The 20,357-nt window shown below is 51.2% G+C and overlaps 1 protein-coding gene across 2 annotated transcripts; it reads right to left on the reverse strand.

The window, feature by feature from the left end:
• Positions 1–8,306: 8,306 nt before the first annotated feature.
• Positions 8,307–19,260, reverse strand: Cd93 (CD93 molecule). Of its 2 annotated transcripts, XR_260326.2 has the most exons (3): positions 16,872–19,260; positions 16,530–16,680; positions 8,307–8,750 (listed from the first exon to the last, which is right to left on the reverse strand). XR_260326.2 is itself a non-coding variant. In XM_005380960.2 (2 exons), the coding sequence occupies exons 1-2, from the start codon at positions 18,803–18,805 to the stop codon at positions 16,656–16,658; spliced, it is 1,959 nt and encodes a 652-aa protein (XP_005381017.1). In that variant the 5' UTR covers positions 18,806–19,260; the 3' UTR covers positions 15,688–16,655. The 2 variants fall into 2 exon arrangements, 1 of the variants encoding a protein (XP_005381017.1); XM_005380960.2 differs by lacking the exon at positions 8,307–8,750 and having other exon boundaries at positions 15,688–16,680.
• Between the last annotated feature and the right edge of the window lie 1,097 nt (positions 19,261–20,357).

The following is a 20,357-nucleotide window of genomic DNA, read 5'->3' on the forward strand; positions in this document are numbered from 1 at the left end:
TGTGGTCACCCAGGGGAAGGAAAAGCACATTTTGGGTATCAGGAGCATCACCTAGCAGAGCTCTTGGCAATAAAAGCATCAGCATCAGCAGTGCTGAAGAAGAAAGCTGTTTTTCAGACATTTTTAATCCCCTTCAAAGAAGGTGCCACAAACAGCACAGCACCTGTGGAGCCCCAAGGGATGGGCTCCTTTTGCCTTAAAGTCTGTGTCCAGCACCTGAGCACCTGTGTGCTGCGCTTCTTGCTGAAATGGGATGCTGGAGGCACAGTGGGACAGGCCTGGCATTTGGTCTTTCTGCAAAATCAGAGGCCTCTTTCTAGCAAGGGCTACCATGGTTTCTACTTCCAGGAATGGCGACACCCAAGTTGGCACAATCACATTACTGGCTCATTTTATCCAAGACAAACAGCAGAGTTCCCCTTGAGAAGGACGAAAAGCCCTGTGCCTGACAACCACACGCCCTTGAGAAAGCTCTTTCTTTTCAGTTACACAGGGAAACCCTTTCCTTGGAGATTATAAAATATGAAACAGGCCCACAGTTATTCTGCAGACACCTCTGATGGAAAGTTCTCGAACCTCTGCCATGTTTCCTGGTGCTAACATTTATGTTTTTGGGCGAATGTTCATTGGACCTTTGTTATGGGTCATTTTTCATTCCTTCATTCCATTTTCTGACCGCTTTCTTGGCCAGGTGCCATATCCAGTCCATCACATAAACTGTTGCACTGAATCCTTATGACAAAAACTGTCCAAATTACTCATCCTCCTGTTTTATAGAGAGTGATACCAGGTTAAGCAGATCAACCTGGCCACAGTCATGGGGCAGCTGTGAAACCTGGATTCAATCCCAGGTCTTGTGAATCTTGACAGGCAGCGTGTAGCCACACACTTACCTCCAAAATAGCTTCAGTGAAAGGAAAGAAATCAGAAGCAACAGGTGCTCTCTCTATTTCATGCATAGCATGAGCAGTTTGCCTCTGCGGAGACCATTGCGCAAAAGACCATTGCGCAAATTGTGCCGCTGAGCTATATCCCGGGGTTGAGCTCACTGTTCTGGAGGCCCACAGCACGCACCAGCTTCCCATAGCTTCAGCAGACAACACCATGGGGCAAGAGTGTGTTGAAGGTCATGTGTGAGAGAGAGCACCTGTGCACCTTGCCCTGTGCAACCGCACTCGTGCTTTCACTCACCCACCCCCTCTGAGAGGCCCAAAGCGGTCCCTGGAGCCAGGCCAGGTGTGCTCCCTTGAAGGGTAGACCTGTGGACCCCCTACTTCCCCCTGGCCCTCTTCTTCAAGATTCCACCTCCAGATGCTATAATTCTGGAGTCCTTGATGCCAGCACAGGGCCTAGGAGGACACGTCACACCCTGGTGTGGCCCCGCTGCTGTCAGCAGGGAAAGGAGATAAACTGAGTCCCTCTGGGCAGTCCAGAGGCCCAGCGTGTAAGCCAGGCAGAGAAAACATCCAGAGAAGTACACATGGCAGGCACTGTCCCTGTGGGGCTTGGGGGTAGTGACACCATCCTTAGTGGAAAACCAGTCAGGACTGTTCTGCCTCTGGATGAGAGGAGGTGTCAGGCTGCATGAGATGGGGCTTGGCGAACTTTCTAAGGTAAAGCCACTGTCCTTATGTCTTTGGGGTTTGGGCAGCACATGTGAGGTTTATCTCAAAAGAAAAACAGGCCTGAACACGAACAGACCATGGGGAACCAGAGAAGTTGGTAGGCGGGGCTGGGACTGCATGCGTGAGGGACAGGGTGGTGAGGAGGTCCTCGATGGGAGCTAGGGGGTATCCTCCCTGGCACTCCCTGGGAAACTATATTTTCAGAGTAATTATTAGGAAAGAGACCTTGCCTGACCTTGATTTCCATCATGGGCTACGGTCCTCCTAAGTTGGAGGCTCGGCTTGCTCTGTGGATCACAATAAGGACCACTTGTCTGAATGATGCACTGCTCTATTCAAAGCTGCCGGTCCAGTACTGCAGTTTAAAAGCCTGCCAACCTGAGCAGCAGCATTGCTTTAACGTTAACTCTGTCATCTTTGTTGTTTTTCTTGATTCTGCTGCCCGGTCCCTTCCACTGCTCTAACAGCTCTCCAAAGGTGACAACTGTGCCTTGCTTCCCTTACAAGATTCCACATGCAGGAGGAGAGGTCAGGTTCTATCTGGGGCTTCTCTGTGGTTCTACCAGAGTCCAGCACGTCTGTGAGCTGCTTACCCTGCGTTCTCTGGCTTCCAAAAGCTTCCCTCCCATGTTCAAGGTTCCTGGTGCCCAGAGGCAGCAAGAGTCTCCTGGAACACAGAAATGGGGTGGCAGGGAAAGCAGGGCAGTGCAGGAGATACTGCGGGCCAAGGTGGGGCAGTACACCAAAGGGGCCTAGGGTTTATAGCTCAGCAGCTGCCTTGGATACAAAAATTGCTTTCCAGCTAGCAGTGACCCCAAGTCAGAAATGCAGAATGCCTTAGCTGGATAGTAAGCTCCCGCTTAGCATGTGCAGGCCCTGAGTTCCATCCCTAGCATCACAAAAATCTCACTGATCAATGTGTTTCAAGTCCTACAATAAATACACAAACATGCACTAGCATATATGCACACATGCACACACTCACACACAGGCACACACTCACCCTTCCTTTACCCTGGCCCAGCCGTCTGTCTACTTTTCTATTCTAGACAGATTTCACAGAGAAGTGAAACTCCGAAAAGGTCATGGCTAACTGCCTTCCCAAATGAAGGCAAGGCCCACAGCCCAACATAGAGGTTTCTTCTTCAGGGAGACCTCAGGCGGTCCCCACCCTGACTCCTGTTCATGGTCCCTCTGCAGTGAGAGGGCCTGTTGACACCCGCTCCCCCAGTGACCCTCAGGAGGGGTCAAGCAGCAGAGTTCGGTTCCCTTCTCCTGGCAGCATGTGGGATTCAAGGTCTTTACAGTTTTCATCACCAGCACCAGAGCTCAGCACACTCCACCTGGCTGAACCCTTGGCCCAGTGGACAAGTGTCTCGGTTACTTTTCTCTCATTGCTGAGACAAAATACCCAGTGTTCAAAATTAAGGAAGGAAAGGTTTATTTACCTCAGTTTGTGGAGATTTCAGTACATAATCAGCTGGCTCCAAGGCAGGGTGGCATGGTAGGGGGAAACAGTTCAAGACAGCACAACAGCAAAAGTAACAAGAGCAAAAAGAGGGAAGCAAGCCTCTTCTCCTCCCTTATATTGTAAGCAGGTATACACCCCCTCCAGGGCAGGTGTAGCACTCATACCATGTCCATGCCCTCTTCTTGCACAGGATGAGGATGTTTACAAAGTAAGGACCCTGGCTCCCCACTGAGTCCTTAGTTAAACTTCTAAACTTCTCAAGTTGACACAATGTATCAACCTGTACAATCCACCCCTTGTCATCTTGGCAACCAGACACATTTCTTTAAACTAGTTTCCAGATACAAAGACATGCTTATTCTTATTGCACAACTTGAGCATTTTAACACAGGTTTAACAATCTTTAAGAACCAGTATTAAGTCTATCAACATTATATTACATTAGAACCATAATATTCTGCCTCTGGCCCTCCGAAGACTCATGCACATCCCTTTATGCAAAAGGCATTCAGTCCATCTCTAAGAATTGCCAAAATCCTAACAGTTTCAGCATTGCTGAAAAGTCCAAGTCCCAAGTCTCCTCTGAGATGTAAGGCAAACTCTTAGCTACAAGCCCCTATGAAATAAAGTTAAACATTTCCAGTATTCAATGGCACAAGTAAACATTTTCATTCCAAAGGTTGCAAACAGAGGAATACAAAGGATTGGGACCAAAGCAAGTCCAAAATCCAGCAGGGCTAACATTAAGTCCTGTAGTTCCATGTCTAGCACCTGAAGCAATCTGTGGCACACTATGAGCTCCAAAGGGCTTGAATGACTCCACTTCTATGGCACTTCTGGGAGTTACAGCTCCCATGGCTTCTCTCTTGGGTCTGCTTTGCTTCCTCCTTGTAAGTTTCCTTATATGATCCATGTTCTTGGGTTTTCCAAACTTCTGGGGTCTCCACTGCACCTTTGGTTTCACCCTCACAGCTTTACAGGCTGCCCTCTCAGGGGTTCTGAAATCAAACCAGAAGCCTTCTTAACCCCACAATTCTTGCTTTCTGTGTCTAACTAAAACCAGCACCACATGGGTGATGCTAAGGTCTTCTACCAGCTCGAGCGGTAGCCAGGCTTTCCTCTCTCTTGGCTGCAAGGGTCAAGTGCCTAGATTGCTGAACACTGAATCCAATTCTGAGGAAAAATTTTCTGTGCTGCCACCACTCTGGAACATGATGCTCTGTGGCTTTCTCCTCAAAGCAAATTCTTTCACTTTTACAGTTTTGAGGCTGTGGAAGGGTGGAGACTTGCTGCTTCTTGTGATGCCCTCAGGCCATCTTTTCTACTCTCCTGTTCCTTGTCAGCAATTGAGATCTCCTCAGCTCTATCTTTGCAGTCCACAGCTTCTACTGGAGCTTTTCCTCTGGCCAAACTCACAATGTTTTAAATTTTTGGTCTTGATTTTTGCTCTTGATTCTCAACATAGATCTGGCTAAAAGCCCCAACAGCAGCCATGACACAGCCTCAACATTTGACTGCCTTGAAATTTGTTTTGCCAGATTAATTAGTCGACCACCCTTAATCTCAGTTTCAGGCAAAGTCTCTGGACACAAGCAAAATGCAGACAAACTTTCCACTAAGCCATAACACACATTGTCTGGAGTCCAACAAGCAACGCAATGCTTCTTCCCAGCAGAAACCTCCTGAGTCTGGTCTTTACTAGCAGGAATTCTATAAGCCTTCTGGTCTTCTGAGCGCTGACCAGAATCTCCCATACAGAACAGCCTAAGGTGTTCCAGCTCTACTCTTTTAGGCAACATCTCTGAACCTTTCCAAAGTCTTCCCATAAGCCATTCCCAAGGGCTCTTGAACCATATGGTCAGGTCTAGTCACGGCAATGGCCTCACTCCCAGTACCAAATTCTGTCTTGGTTACTTTTCTCTCATTGCTGAGACAAAATCCCTGATGCCCAAAATTAAGGAAGGAAAGGTTTATTTAGCTCAGAGTTTGTGGAGGTTTCAGTCCATAATCAGCTGGCTCCAAGGAAGGGTGGCATGGTAAGGGGCAACAGTTTAAGGCAGCAGAAGACAACAAAAATGGCAGGGGCAAGTTTCTTCTCTTCCCTTATATTGTAAACAAGCTATGCCCCCAGAGGAGGTATATCTCTGACACCACCTCCCTGCCCTTCTCTTCCAAAAGATGTTTACAAAGTGAAGACCCTGGCTCCTTGTTGAGTTGTTCAGTTAAACTTTTAAACTTCTCAAGTTGACACAATGTATGGGTAGTAAGCTCCCTCCTAGCCTATGCAGGCTCTGGGTTCCATCCCCAGCATCACAAAAATCCCACTGATCAATGTGTTTCAAGCCCTACAATATACATACACATGCACTAACACACATGCACACACTCACACACAGACAGGCTCACCCTTCCCCCACCCCAGCCCAGTTGCCTATCTACTTCACTATTCTAGACAGATTTCACAGAGAAATGAAACTAAAAAGGTCATGGCAAACTCTGCCCTCGTTTTTACAGTTAGAGTAAGGATGCCCCTCTCTTGGGATGGCATAATTCATTGTGCATTACGCAGGGTGAGCAGGAGGAACCGTCGACATCCCCACCCAGTGTGCTGTGCAGTTCTCTCCTCCACGTTGAGGAGCCCTGAGCCCAATACAGAGAAGCAGGTATGGCCCAGGCATTGCCATCTCTCAAGTGGTGTCTGATGCTCCTGGCTGCAGGACCTGGGAGGACATCAAGGTCTGTGAGGCCTCAGTTTCTCAAGCTGTTAAGTGGGTGCATTCTAGAGCTCATCCCACAATGCAGGGAGGTGTGCTGGGCAATGCAGGTCCACAGTGTATCCTCAAGCCATCGCTTCTGTGCCTGCACATGCTTTGGTGAAGTCCTTGAGTCTCTGCTGCCTCCCAAAATGAGGACAAGGCCCACAGTCCAGCACAGAGGTGTCTTCTTCAGGGAGACCTCAGAACAGTCCCCACCCTGACTTCTGTTCATGGACCCTCTGCAGGGAGAGGACCTGCTGACTCTGGGTGGCCCTCAGGCTCAGGTGGCAGAACCTGATTCCCCTCTCCTGGCAGCATCTGGGAGTCAAAGACTCTACCCTATTTTCGTCACCAACGCCAGAGCTCAGCACAGTCCACCTGGCTGAACCATAGGCCCCATGGACAAGTTAAAATGGAGCCGTGAGTACACGAAGAATTGAACCAGCTCTCCTGGGGAAGATCTGGTGAGAGAATGAGAATTGGCCACACCTGAAAGGAGATAATTACAAACATCTATGTGTTGAAAAAAGCCGGGTTCAAAATACACAAAGCAGTTCTAAAACTCAACAGTGAAGAACAGAGAACTCAGTTACTCTGGGCTGGAGTGGGTGATAGACACCTCACCAAAGACAGTGCTCAATGGCAAAGGAGCTCCCGAGCGCCATCTGTCACCAGGGAGCTTCAGGTGAGGGTACTGCCTGTACGTAGTGTCAGGCTGCCATCAGAGCCTGACACTCAGATGCTGGGCTAGTGGGTGCGGCCAGGTGCACCTCCTCTCTGCTGGGAGCACAAAGGAAGACCTGAGGGATCCTGAGATTCAGCTGCTCTTGCCACATCCCGGAGAGCACTCCTGGTCTTCCACACAGACATCTGCACAGGGTATTTGTGGTAGCTACCTATCAATGTCAAACATGAGGCATGAGAGAGCAGATGAGTGTTGGGTGCGTCATCCCAGCCACAGATTGGAGTCAGTGTGAAGGAAGTGACGCACCAGCACACGCTGTATATGGCGGAAGCATGGATGTGGATCAGGAGGGGAAGGAGCCCCTGTGGGTGGTTGCATGCTGTGGGTCCCAACTCCGTGGCACCTTGGAGAAGCCCCGCTAAAGGTGGCAGTGGGTGAGGTACAGGGGAGGCAGGTGCAGGTAAAGCGTGGGTGGGGTGGTGGTGCAGGGCCCTAGAGAGGATACAGCAGTCATCCTCATCATGTCATAAGCACACAGACTAGGCAACACCAGGGTGAGCCTAAAAGTGAACTCCAGCTCCAGTCAATGTGGGTTTCAGCGTCAGCCTGGTGACAGCTACACAGAAGCTACCTAGGGCAAGATGTGAGTTCCAGGATGGTGAGGAGACCCATGAGGTGTGCACAGGATGTCTCTGTGCCTTCTGTTCAGTGCCGCCCTGGGCTAAATCTTCCCCAAAATGAAGCCTGAGAATCAAGAAGACTTGACTAAGCACACAAGAAGTGAACCAGAACCGGAAGGGAGAGACAAAGCAGAAGAGGCAGAAAAGAAATAACCAAATGACAGGCCCCACCCATGGGCTCTGGCTCCGCTGGGAGGAGCTGCTAGAACAGGCAGATAGGCTTTGTCTTTGGGGCAGGAACTGACTGGGAGGGAGCCCAGGAATTTTGTTGGGGTGATGGCAAACTCAGGGTCCTTCCTGCAGTGGTGATTTTATGAGTATATGCATAGATTGACCAAAACTCCTCAGATGGTGTAGCTGGGATCAGTGCCTTTAACTCTTACTTCAATTAAAAGAGAAAAAAAACTGCCTTGATGAGTGGGCCTTTTGCACAATGCCTGGAGGTGAAGCAGTTATGTTGTAACCATGAGGATGGAAGCCACACACTGGAGATAGAAAACCACAAACAAAGCACAAGCAGGAGCCTCTGAAGCACCCTAGTGTCTGCCCCTCTGCACTTCCTGTCATGGGAGACAATGAGCATTATGTTAACCAAGACTTATTACACACAGGTAAATTCAGTGCTAAACAGTATAAATTTATTTAACTTATTTACATAAAAGCAGAATCAGAATGAAATACCCAGAACAGATATTAATTCTCTTGCATTCATATAATTGTTTATTATCATGTCTTTTTCACATAAAAGTAGCCATGAAATAATAAGTACCCCACAAGATGAACTTCTTTTTTTTATCTTAAAGAGAGAAAAAAATACAGAATTTTAATACAAGATGATAGGAAATTAACAATGGTTATTATATTGCATATTGTTATCTTCAAAGTAGTTGCTCAGATTTCCAGACACAGGCACACAAAATTGATCAAACAATATAAGTACTAACTGTTTCTTTTGATGAACTAATAGAAATTGGTATTACAATTATCCTATCTTGTGTATACAGTATATATATATATATTTCTTTCCCTTCCTTCTTGTTTCCTTTCTCCCATCCCAGTTGTTCCTTCCTTTTGAGCAGTTTCTTTCCCTCTCACAATATCTATTGTACCTTTTGGATCTTATTTACTGTTTCAGTTTCTCACGCTAGAGAGACAATACGATGCTTAACCAAATTTTCTTATGACCCTCATTTCCCCAACAAATCTTTATTAAAGTTTTGGTTTGTCTTGTAAATCACTGTGAAGAGAAGGCTTGAGTTGATTCCAGCCCAGTATGACTCCACATTTTGAAATAACGAGGCCCAAATGACTCATCATTTCCTTTGCTCAAGAAGAGTAAATGACTCACATGGTTGGCATTCCAGCCGTAACAAAGCCAGTAAGGACCACCGATGTGGCCCATTACACATCCGCCCTGGTCCCTCAAGCACCCAAGGGTCAGATCAGCATCTGGTTTCCTCGTCGATGGAGACAGTCCTTTAACAACAGGCCATGGTTTTATTTCCAGTGATGGTTCCACTGCAGGGATGGCACCTGCCAAGACATTTTCAAGACTGCTTTTGCTCCTAAAGTTTACTAACAAGACAGGTTGTCGCCACAGTGCAAAGCACAGACCTACAGCCAAGGAGCAGGGTTTGACCACAGCCATGCTGCAGGAGCAACCAGGGGGCGGAAGGGAAGGACACACGCTGACTTTTGGAGGTGACTCCTTGGGGTACGGAGAGGGCAGTGGCGTAGGGCCCCGGGGAGACCCCTCAGATGGGTCAGCTGTCTGGAGTCAGTAGATGAAAGGGCTCCATGGCTCTAGGGATATCTTGGAGGAGTGGCAGTGGCTTCTGTGATGTGTGTCCCCATAGTCAGGGATGCGAGGCAGCATTGCCCCTTTGCCGGGCTGCCTTCCTCCCCCGCACACGAACTCACCACTCCAAGGCTGCCATAGGAATTGGCCTCATTGCGTCTGCTCTTTGCTCTTTGCCTGTAACCCTACATTTCCACAGGAGGCATGTTCCATTGTGCAGATGTCCATGGTCCTGTCCATTTACTGTTGCGGACAGGGAGATGCTCTCTACAGGAACCTCCTGTGAGTGTCCACAGCCAAGACATACTTGGTAACAGGGCCATTTCCATTAAGAATGAATGACCATCATCAAGAAATCAAATAACAAATGCTGGCAAGTCTGTGGGCCAGGGAGGAGGATCCATTGCACTGCATTACACTGTTCATGGGAATGTAAGCTAGTACAACCACTGTGGAAATCGATATGGAGAGTCCTCAAAAACTAAGAATAGAAATCCCACTTGACCCAGCTATTCATCTTCTAGGAAGGTTCCCAAAAGAATTAAAGACATCATAGCACAGTAACACATGCACGTCTATTTTTATAACAGCACAATTCATAGTTGCTAAATCTTGGAGGCAGCCTATGTGTCCATCAGTAGATCAATGAATAAAAAAATGTGGTATTGACATACAGAGGTGGAGAGAGGGGGAAGCAGGAGGAGAGAAGGAGGTTGAAAAAAGGAATTGAGATGTGTTATACCCATGCACCAACTCCATACAAGGACTGTAAACATAAACTGCAAACAGGTACGAAGAAAAAAAAAAATAGCTACCTGAGCTGAGTTGCTGGATCATGGGATTTAGAGCACTTCTCAGTGAAACAGCATGTGCTAAGCATGCACAGGACCCTGGGTTCCATCCCAAGCATGCACATGCGCACCCACGAAATTGCTGGGAAGCAGCAGTGCTGGCCAGGCCTGACTGCACCACATACAGACACAGTGTCTCACTACACAGGGCAAGGAAGGCCACACTGCAGGACCTGCCCTGGGGCGGGCAAGGCTGCCTCAGGCACAGAGAGCTTTGGGGAGGCTCCATCTCACAGCGTGCAGGTATGTTTGGCAGCAGAAGCTACGTGGGCACAGGCATGTTCCCATGAACTTGGGCCTTGCTGCAAGTATGTGTGCACGCAGCCTCGAACCCTGTCCTGGACAGGTGGAAGCCTGCTCGGGCCGTCCCTGCCCGTTCCCATGGATAGCGTTGGGTTTCAGGCCACAGTTCCTATTTTTGTGCAATGGGAAACAGTGAAATCTAGAAAGTACAACACTGTGATTCACATCTGACACCACCTGTCAGTTGAGGTCACTTTCCTAACTTTGCTGTGCCTCATCTTCCTCTGACGTGGACTCTGAGGCCTCCTGTCACTCCCAAGTGAATGCTGCTTGGGGGCTAGGAGACTGTGAGAGGGCAAGGACTCCTTTCCCTGCCCTACGTTGCTAGAATAGGGGACACAGAAGAACATCATATACCCTGCTGGTCTCCTGTTTCAAAATACCTGGGGCTCAGCCCTAAGGGAGAGCCAGGGAGATGGGCAGTCACTTAGGAAGTGTGACAGGTGGCCACTGACCTATCTGAGAGCAATGCAGTGACAGGTAGCTCACTGTGACGGAGCTGAGTCACGGAATAGGTGTGTGGAAGGGACTGTCCACGCTCAGCCAGCACCCTCAGTCTCCTCTGCACTCAGATCAAGCCCAGCCAGCCAGCAGCTCCTTCTGGAGCTCCGTGGGAGGACCCTGAGGCCTGGAGCCAGGACCTAGTAAGCATGCAGGACCAGACAGGGCCAGGACACAGGCAAGGCTCCTGCCAAGGCGGAGCTGGAGGCTGCAGGTGGTGGGTGAAGGAAGCCAGAGACACACTGGGTCTCCACATAGGACCCAGGCTGCCTGCACTTACCCCACGGCTCCAGCAGTTCTGGTCCCATATGAAATCAGTCATCTTCAGTGGAAAGCACACAATGAGCCTCCTACAATCTATTAGCAACCTTAGTGGATGTGAGTAGGTTGGTTCTTCCATTAAAAGACAAAGACTTTGCTTGGATAAAAGGAAAAAATAGCCCAAGCAAAACCTGGCTTTGTTGACCAGAGACACACATGAAGTCATGTTAGAAGGACAGTTTTAAAAATCTGAAATATCTGACCCAGTTAGGCACTAAGGTGACAGAGACCAACATGTCACAGTCAAATACAACTCAAGGTGGAAAGTTCAACCAGTTGTGCTTCTTTCTGGCAAAGGCAACAGGCTAGGAGCACCTAGCACTTAACCAGACGGGGACCAGGAACAGCTGGAAAAGGTGACAGGGCCCAGTGCGGCTGGGGGCTGGCTGACGAGGTGAGGCCCAGACATATGTCCAGCCCGGGGTAGGGGATGTAGGAGACTTGGGATTTCAGGCCGGTGTGATACTTTCCCCCCAGGACAGGATCTTTGGGGAGAGGAAGAAGGAAAACGTTACAGTTATTTTCTTCCATCTCACAAAAGTTGCAACTCCCATAAGATGGGGCCCTAGAAGGAGCCAGACGAGGCAGAGGGAATTGTTCGGTGTAAAGCCTCAGCCTCTGTACCAGGATGGGCACAGCCCCAACCATCAGGAGTGCGAGAGCACAGTGCCATAGGACAAACCAAGCCAGAGGAGGAGTCCTGGGCCGGGCTCATGCGAGCAAGTGAGGGTGGGCAGCGGCTCAGGCTGGGAGCGACCTGGGCCAGTGAACCCTCCACACCAGGCACTGCACTCGCTTTCGTTCTCTTTCCCCCGCTGTCTCTCCCTTCTGTCCTCTTTGTCTTTGCCTCCCATCCATTCACTTTTCTTCCTCCTCCCTCCCTTCCTTCCATTCCTCTTCCTCCTCCTTCCTATTCTGGGGACCTGCTCCGATGCCTCTCAGGTGAAGTCTCAAGGAGGGCCCCCAAGGCCCAGCCTCTGTAAGCCAGGGGACCGCAAGACTCAAGGGACGCTGTGCTGTGCAGCAGGAGGCACCTCTGCCCCTCAGACGTGCCTTTCCTTCTCTCTGTCCCCTTGGCTTCTCAGTGGACGTTCATCACCGTTACCTCCTGAGAGAGGCTCAGTGAGGGACGAAGCCATTTCTTATGCTGTGGTGTCCACGTACAGCCCCCCGAGAAGCTGACCCCAGGCACCTTTGTCTGGGTTTGGTTTTCTGTGCTGCTCTGTGCCCTGTCTCTGAATTGCCTCAGGGGTGAGACCAGCCGTGCTCTCCAGGGTCTTTACCGGCCATGGGACCTGTGTGATGTGCACCCGCACCCCCTGTGCCATGCACGCCTACAGGTGTGTCTGGCCAGTGTAACAATGGGGCTGGGCAACCGGGCCTGGCAGAGTGAATCACAGGAAGACCCTGCTGGCATGAAAAATCACCGCCTAGGAGACAGACAGGCCCCGCCAAGGGGTTCCCCCGGAATGAGTACTTGGGTTCATGGGCTTTCCCTAAACCAGGAAACCAGGCTTGGGCTTTGCAGTACAAGACAGACGTTAGAATAGTGTGATAGGCATGCATGTTTGAGTGTAGGGGTGTGTGTATTCGTGAATGTTTGTGAATACATGTTGCATATATTGGTATATGGGATTTGGGGGTATGTCTGTGTGTTTGTGACTTGTGTAGATCTATGAGTAAATGAATGTTATGTGTATTTGTGCTTCTGAATGCCTGTTTGTATGTGTTTATGTGTGTGCATTTGTAGAAGTACACTTGTTTTTGTGTGTATTGTGTGTTTGTGTGTTTGTAGAAGCGTGTTTGTGTCTGTGTGTTGTGTGTTTGTAGGTTCTGTGTGTGCTTGTGGAAGCACCTTTGTGTTTGTGTGTGCATCTATGTGTGTGTTGTATGTGTTTCTGTATTTGTGGAAGCATGTTTGTGTTTATGTGTGTGTTGTGCACATTGTATGTATGTGGAAGCACATTTGTGTTTGTGTGTGTTTGTGTATTGGTGGAAGCATGTTTGTGTTTGTGGATACATGTTTGTGGAAGCACATTTGTGTCTGTGTGTGTTGCGTGTTTGTGGGCTCTGTGCGTGCTTGTGGAAGCACCTTTGTGTTTGTATGCACATGTATGTGTGTGTTAGTTGTGTTTCTGTATTTGTGGAAACACATCTGTGTGTGTGGTGTGTGTGCTTGTAGAAGCACAGTTGTGTGAGCTTTCAGAAGCGTGTACGTGTATGCACATGTGTGTGTGCGCTGAGGGGCACCGATGATGTCCATGGGAGGCACACACTCCCTGAGAGTCGCAGCCAAGCCCAGCCCTCCATGGAGGACAGCAGCTGCCTCGAGTATCCCAGGCATCGGTGGAGCAGCAGCACCTTCACACTCCTAAGCCCTGCTCCTTACCACACGCACGGTCTGCACAGCAGCACTTGGCATCACTGCCATCTGCCGTCCCCAGACTGAATCACGTGAGGTTTGTGCAACCAGGAAACAGTGAGCTGGGCTGTCCGTCCAATTAGTTAAACAAATGCAGCAAGCTCTGCTGACAAAGTGGTGATAATTATCTGTGATAATTACAGAGCAGTGTTTCCACAGCACACCTGTGGCACTGCTTAATCCTGCACCCTTGTATCTGCCATACAATGAAAGATGCAGGGAATTAAGGGTGGTGAACAGAGGGAGGGTGGGGAGTGGCCGCCAGATGGTGGTGCTGAATCTATAAGGCCAGGGCAGCTGCCATGGACACAGTCACTCTAGACCCCACCCCAAGGACAGCACCAGAGGGCAGGCACAACCCCCACTGGAGTCACGTCCAGTGAGTGAAGGTGCAGGGATGTGGCCATCAAGGTAACTCTTGGAAATGGGAAACAGATGTTTAGTAATCGTGAAAGAAGTGCACCATATATTTTGAGGTGCCAGGCAATGTGTCAAAACAAGCTCCTAACACATGCGTTTCAGAGTTTATTAGTATAGATGAGTAATAAAGCTCCAGGTGACATCAACCCTCCTTCCTGCACATGCAGAACCTCTTCCCAGGAAGCAAACCAGTGCTGCTTAGAAACTGCTGGCCCAGAATTAGCCAATCACACTTCAAATACACACATTTTTAAATATGTACATTCTCATCTCCAGTTCGGGAAGCAATTGCAGACATTTACATTCTCACACCGCATCACAGAACAAGACTTGACTATAGTCTAATTTATCCCGAAGACCTTCAGCCAACCTGAAAGGGACCAAGCCCATCACCTTTCTCCAGGCCAGGGCAGGGCACACCTCGCTTTAAGCCAGCCTTCCACGAGTGTCTCGTGTCTCACGTCTTGGGAGCTGGAAGGAACCAGGTCCTTGCTTACTGAATACGATTGCCAGCAATTCAATTTGGATTGCCAGCCTGTTTGACTGACCAGCCTCACAGACCACGCCGACTGAAGCCTACTGAAGCGTGTGTTTTGGAGCCAGAGAAGGGACAGCTGTTTTCAGGGATCACATCTGGATTCCCATGCTGCGCTATTGTTCCAGGGGATGGAAATATGCAGGGCCGTAAAACCATTCAGCAGGTGCTAGAAAGCAGGGTTTTCCTGTTTTCCCGACTCAGACAATGAAGAAGCTGAGAAGAATAATAGGAAAACGCTTCCTGTATTTATATATTTAAAAACTGAGTTATTTTGAATTTGGTAACTTTTTTTGGTTAAATCTCATCTGTTCTCCTAGTTTTCCCAGAACTATTTACGGACAAAGAGGCTTGGAATAGAAGTACCTGGTTGTCTCACCCCCCAGCTGGAAGGCTGTTTGGTGGAAATCTGCTCTGCCAGAGGCTGGTGCTTAGCAAGGGAAAAGACAGCGTCTTCAGGAGGGCAGAATCCACTCCCAGCTCGGCACACCAAACACAGTAGCACCTGGTATGGCAAGCTAAGCATCTGACTGCACAGTTTGCCTACGCGATCAGGGACGGGAGCAGGCAGACTTTCGAGGAGACATGTGGCTCTGTCCCTGAATCACAGGCTGTGCCCAGCAGGCAGTGGAGAAACAACCCAGCTCCCTGTGCTCAGCCCTGGCCCTGTGGGATGCATGCAGCACTGCTGAGAACTGTGTTGCATGGCCCTGGGCGAAGGACACCCATTTTCAACCACTCATTCAGGGTGCTGTGGCCAGTGGAGGTTCATGCCAAATGGACACCCCCTGGCTGCTCCCTAGAGTGTTAAAAACCAGGCTCTGATCCTAGCATTCTGGGAGGGTGAGGTAGGCTGAGGCAGAAGGATGGCAAGGTCAAACCAAGGCTGAGTAACTTAGTGACTTAGTGACACCCTGTCTCCAAAAAAAACATCTGGGGACATAGCTCAGGGAAAAGGCCCTGGGTTTACTCCCAAGTACCAAAAAAAAAAAAAAAAAAAAAAAAAATAAAGAACACAAAAACCAGAACTCCAACTGAAACCTGTGTCTCCCCTGCTTGGACTTTCCACATTTCAACATTGACAAAGGAAATTTACATAGCTCTGAAGGCTGTGTCCAGGTGGTCACTGTCCATCCCAGCCCCAGGGTGGCAGTGTCAATGAGGGACACAGAGAGACCTTCGGGGCCCCAGGGTGGTCCTATCACGTTTAGTCAACTTCTCAGGGTGCTTTCCAGGCAGGCCGGGCTATGACAAGGCCCAGATCTTTGTAAACTTAGTTTACACTGAGGGCCTCAGGTACAGTAAACTGGAGCAGCAACTGTGTTACAAAGGGTGTTATTTATTCTCTCTTTCCCACTCCCTTCCTTTCCCAACCCCTAAGGCAAAGAGAGATGAAGGATCCCTGAGCATCCATAGGACTGAACCCCAGCAGGTATAATCTCTCCTCTGCCCTGTGATAAAACAATTCAAAAGCACAGCTGCACAGATCCATTTGTGTTCTGCTCAGCCTGCCTTGAGCAGGAGCAGTGGGAGCCACAGCAGGCCATGCTGCCTAAGCTGCCCTGGCTTTTCCATAATCCAGCATATTCATCTCCATCTGCGCAGATGAAGCAAGCTCTGCCGGCCCTTACATGTCGTGCTTACACCAAGCCCTCCATTCCTTCAAGCAATTTTTATAATATTTTTCCAACCTCACTTACAAATAAACCCAAGACTACAGGAAACTTAAGAACCAGAGGATGCACGTCTATACTTCCTGTTTCATGGAGCAGGGATCTTACTTCCGGCCATTCTGAAGGTTTCCGCTGCGCCAAGGGGCTGAGCAGGCAGAACGGATACAGACAGAGAGAGCTGGTTCCAGTCTGAGTAAGCTCCCTCTGGCAGCACGGGGCTTCTTGTGCAGTCAGATCATCAAGGGACAGGGCTGCCCACACGTTGCAGTGCTAACGCACCAGCCGCCACTCTCCGCTTGGAGGACAGGAGCACACAGGGGCAAAGGGAGCCCTTGGGACCTGGCTCCTGGCCCCACCAAATCCAGGGGAGAAAGAGAGTCAGCTGCATCTGAATTTGGAAAGGAGGATTTCATGGGAACCGTTTGTGTTCACAAAGTCCCCAAGGTCACAGGGGGACACAGAAAATATCTCTGACGTGGAGAAAATACCTGCACCTCCCAAGCCACAGGCCTTGTGGGGAAGGCATTGGGTCATCCAGGCTTCCGGAGGTGTGGTCTTCTCTTCCCTCTGGGGGTGATGGCAGCAGACCGGACGTGTCCTGGGCCATCTCCCCTTCAGCAGTCTGACCCAGGTGTTGGACTGTGGAAATAAAAGGTGACATGAGTGTTCACAGTGCCCTGTCATGTCCACATCCTGACCCAAGATCCCCACCCACCCCTCACTCCCCACACTGTGGAGCCCCGTGCCACTGGGTACCGAGGTGCCTCTCCTGCTTCTGCCTTCTTACAGAGCTTCCCTGCCCTGCCATGCCCTGTGCCCTTGGCCCTCACCTGTACTGATTCTCACGGCCCTCAGCCCGCTCAGGGACCCAGGCGTAACGGTCAGCTGCATTCTGCGACTTCTTCTCCTTTATCTCCCTCTTGGCTCTCCGCTTGCGACAGACCAGGAGCCCTAGAGCCAGGGCCAGCAGGAGGGAGATGGCTACCACTGTACCCAGGATGTAGAACAGCAGCAGACTCTGCCCATCCTCACTGTCCTCGCTGGGAGAGGCCACAGAGTCCTCACCCATCGGCTGGCCATGGCCAGCAGCACCTTTGGACAAAGGGGTGCCCGGCTCCGTGCCAAGGCCAGGGCTCCGGCTGGGGGTTGGCACTTTGGGGTGGGCAGAGGAGGTGGGGACATCGGAGGACAAGGACGCCCTCCCCATGGAGAATGTCCCTGTGGAGAAATCCTCAGAGCCCCTGGTGGAAGTGGTCATGCTGTGGGGCATGGTGGTGGGAGTCGCTGTGCCCCACTTTCCAGCTTGCTCATCCTCTGGCAGGAGCCCAGCCGGGGATGCTGAGGACGCAGGGTCCGGGACACAGGAGAGCCCGTCGGGAGCCAGCATCCAGCCTTCCAGGCAGCCACAGCGGAAGGAGCCCGGCACGTTGGAACATGGGCCACGGCAGGGGTTGCCCACGGGGTCCGCGCACTCGTCCTCATCCTCACACTGGGTGGCGTTCTCCCCAGACAGCACATAGCCCGGCTGGCAGGAACAGTGGAAAGAGCCAGGGGTGTTAGTGCAGTGCTGGGTGCAGGGCACAGGGTCGAAGGCACACTCGTCCACGTCTACACAGGCCTCCTCTCCAGGGCCACCAGGTGTGTATCCCACCCAGCACTCGCAGAGGAAGCCCCCATCCGTGTTGACACACTCCTGGGCACAAGGTTCATCCTGGCACTCATCCACATCTATGCAATCCAGCTGGCTTGCATCCAGCTGGTAGCCATGGGGGCAGTGGCACGTGTAGCTGTCCCCCTGGGGGCTAAGGACACAGGTGGCCTCCCCCTTGCAGGGGCTAGAGCTGCACGGGTTCCTAGAGGCGCAGGACACCAGGTCATCCCGCAGACGGAAGCCAGGCCTGCAGCCACAGCGGAAGGAGCCAGCGCCCCCCTCGAAGCAGTCCTGCTCACAGCCTCCGTTGCTGAAGCTGCAGCCAAGCTCAGGGTTGATGCACAGGGGCCCGGTGTTGCCCCAGTCGAACACGTTGGTCACCTTCTCCCTGCACACCAGTTCATAGCCCCGCTGCTCAGCCCCAGCTTCACAGACCACGCTGGCCAAGGAAGCAAATGGCACAGCATCCAGTGAGGAGGCAGTGGCCCTGAAAGGGGTGCTGTAGTTTACCTGGCCTGGGCCCCCCAGAGCCAGAGGCCGGCACATGCCTTTGAAGCTGAATTTGCACACAAAGCCCTCGGTGCTGCTTCCTGGGTTGCCATAAGACCCGCAGGGGCCCTCAGTCCACTTGAGGAGGCGGCCAGGCTGGGGGATCTCAGACAAGTCCAGTATCAGGGCCACGCAGCGCCGGAAGAGACAGGAGCTCTTGAGTTCTTTGTGCCAGTTTGTGTACTCTGTGTCCTCCCCGCCGCCCACCCAGCTGAAGCCCTTCAGCGGCAGCTCAGGGTTCAAGCACTTGCCCTTCTCACGCTGGAGCCCCACCCAGAACTTGCCCATCCTCGCTGCCAGGGGTGCCCGCGACCTCAGGAGCTGGGCCAGGGAGCGCTGAATGAGCCGGGCCTCCTCCTCACTCTTCACCGTGGCCAGGTTGCCCCCATTCTGGCTGCAGATGTCCTGGGCTTCAGCTGCGCTCAGCTTGCCCCAGTGGGCAGTGTAGCAGGCGGTCCCTGAGCATACCACAGCCTCCGCCGCTGCCTCTGCAGTATGGGCAGCGGCCGCTGCCCAGGGCTGGCCCAGGAGTAGCAGCAGGAAAAAGTCCCTGGGGCCGGCCATCCTGCCTCCAATTTTCCGTCGCAAGAGGCCAGAAGCCCCACAGTGACCACAGCAACCGCAGGAGCTTGGACCCCGGCTCCCAGCTGTGCTCCCCGGGGCACTGAGTGTGGAGCCCCAGCAGCTCTGATACGGAGGCTGCTGTCGCTAGCGTACCCCTGACCCAAGGCGCATCCTGTGCCTCCTACTTCTTGCTTCTCACCGGATGCCGGGGCTTCCTGCAGTGAATAGCTTTCCAACGCCTGCTGCTTTCACGGGTTCTGTTGTTCCTGAAAGGGGCCAGGTCGCCGTGCAGGGTCTCTGGCCTGAGATGTGGAAAAGCTGCAATCTAGAATGACAGGCGCAGCTCCGAGATGTACCGGCTGCTTGATCTGGATTGAGAAACTGAAATGGCAGCTAAGGAGCAGGCAGAGATTTGGGGAACTGAATGAGATCCCTCAGTAACCCATCACGAAATTCCTCTCTGGTTTGCAAACAACCAGAGAGGAAAAAAACTCTGAGGCTTGAGACACCAGGCTGTGGATGGTTATAATTTTCAGCCTTTTTTAGAAGCAAGCTGAATTTTTCCTTCCCCTATCTCATGTTCCCTGTTGGCTTTGGGACTCCTTTTTGTTTCAGTGCCCCCATGTTGAACTTTAAATAGATAGGCAGTCTTTAAATAGGACCCGGGCCGTGGGAATGTCTGGGATTCTAACACAATGCCAACCACCTCAAGAACATTCAAGCAAATTGGCTGAAATTTGGCGGTTTTCAGGATCTCATTGTGCAAATAATTGCATGGTGAGGTGGCAGGGTCACACAGAGGGATCAGAAATGAAAGAAAACAAAAATGTTTCTGACCTCATGGTCATGAGCTTGCGTGCCTTTTCCAATGGCTCAGAGTTCAAAACAGGGATGAGACCCAGAGATGGAGATCTGGGCCAGGGATGAGAGTCGGAGCGCAGTCCCTTTTCTCACACCAATGCATCTGAATTCTTTGAATGAAAGGTTTTCTTCCTGCATCACAGACGTCTGCTTTTTGTTGGGGGTCCCTCAGCAGGCCACACAATGAGGACTCAGAGCAAGCCGGTTACTCGGTGGGGGATGTAAACACCAGGTCGGTGTCAACACAGGGTGACGTGTTGAGTAGATGACCCTGGACTCCTGGAGCCTGTGCCCATGGACACTCTGGTCACGGTGGGTCTGCACCTTTGCGTTGACCCTGAGAGCAGGAGCAGTTCTGCACTGACCCTCCTGTCACACACAGCTGGGTATGTTGTCTCTCTCAGGGCTGGGGCTGTAAACTCTGTCCCTTCCCACCTGGCAAGGTGACCCTTGTGGGAATGCCACTGAGTGGCAGTGGGCTCATGGTTCTTATCTCTCCTGAGTTCAGTTGATTGCTACCCTCTGCCCTAAGAGGAGGCAAACTCAGCTGTGGGATGAGACTCCAAGGAGGAAACTCAGTGGGCACAAGAAGCCAAAGGAGCACCTTTATTACACGTGGACCCACAGAAGAGGTGGTGAGCCTCCCAGGGACAGCAGAGAGTGGGAACAAAGAGAGGGGGAGTACTGTAAG

This window comes from Chinchilla lanigera, unplaced genomic scaffold (genome assembly GCF_000276665.1).
Source record: "Chinchilla lanigera isolate Chin_1 unplaced genomic scaffold, ChiLan1.0 scaffold00014, whole genome shotgun sequence".
NCBI lineage: Eukaryota > Metazoa > Chordata > Mammalia > Rodentia > Chinchillidae > Chinchilla > Chinchilla lanigera.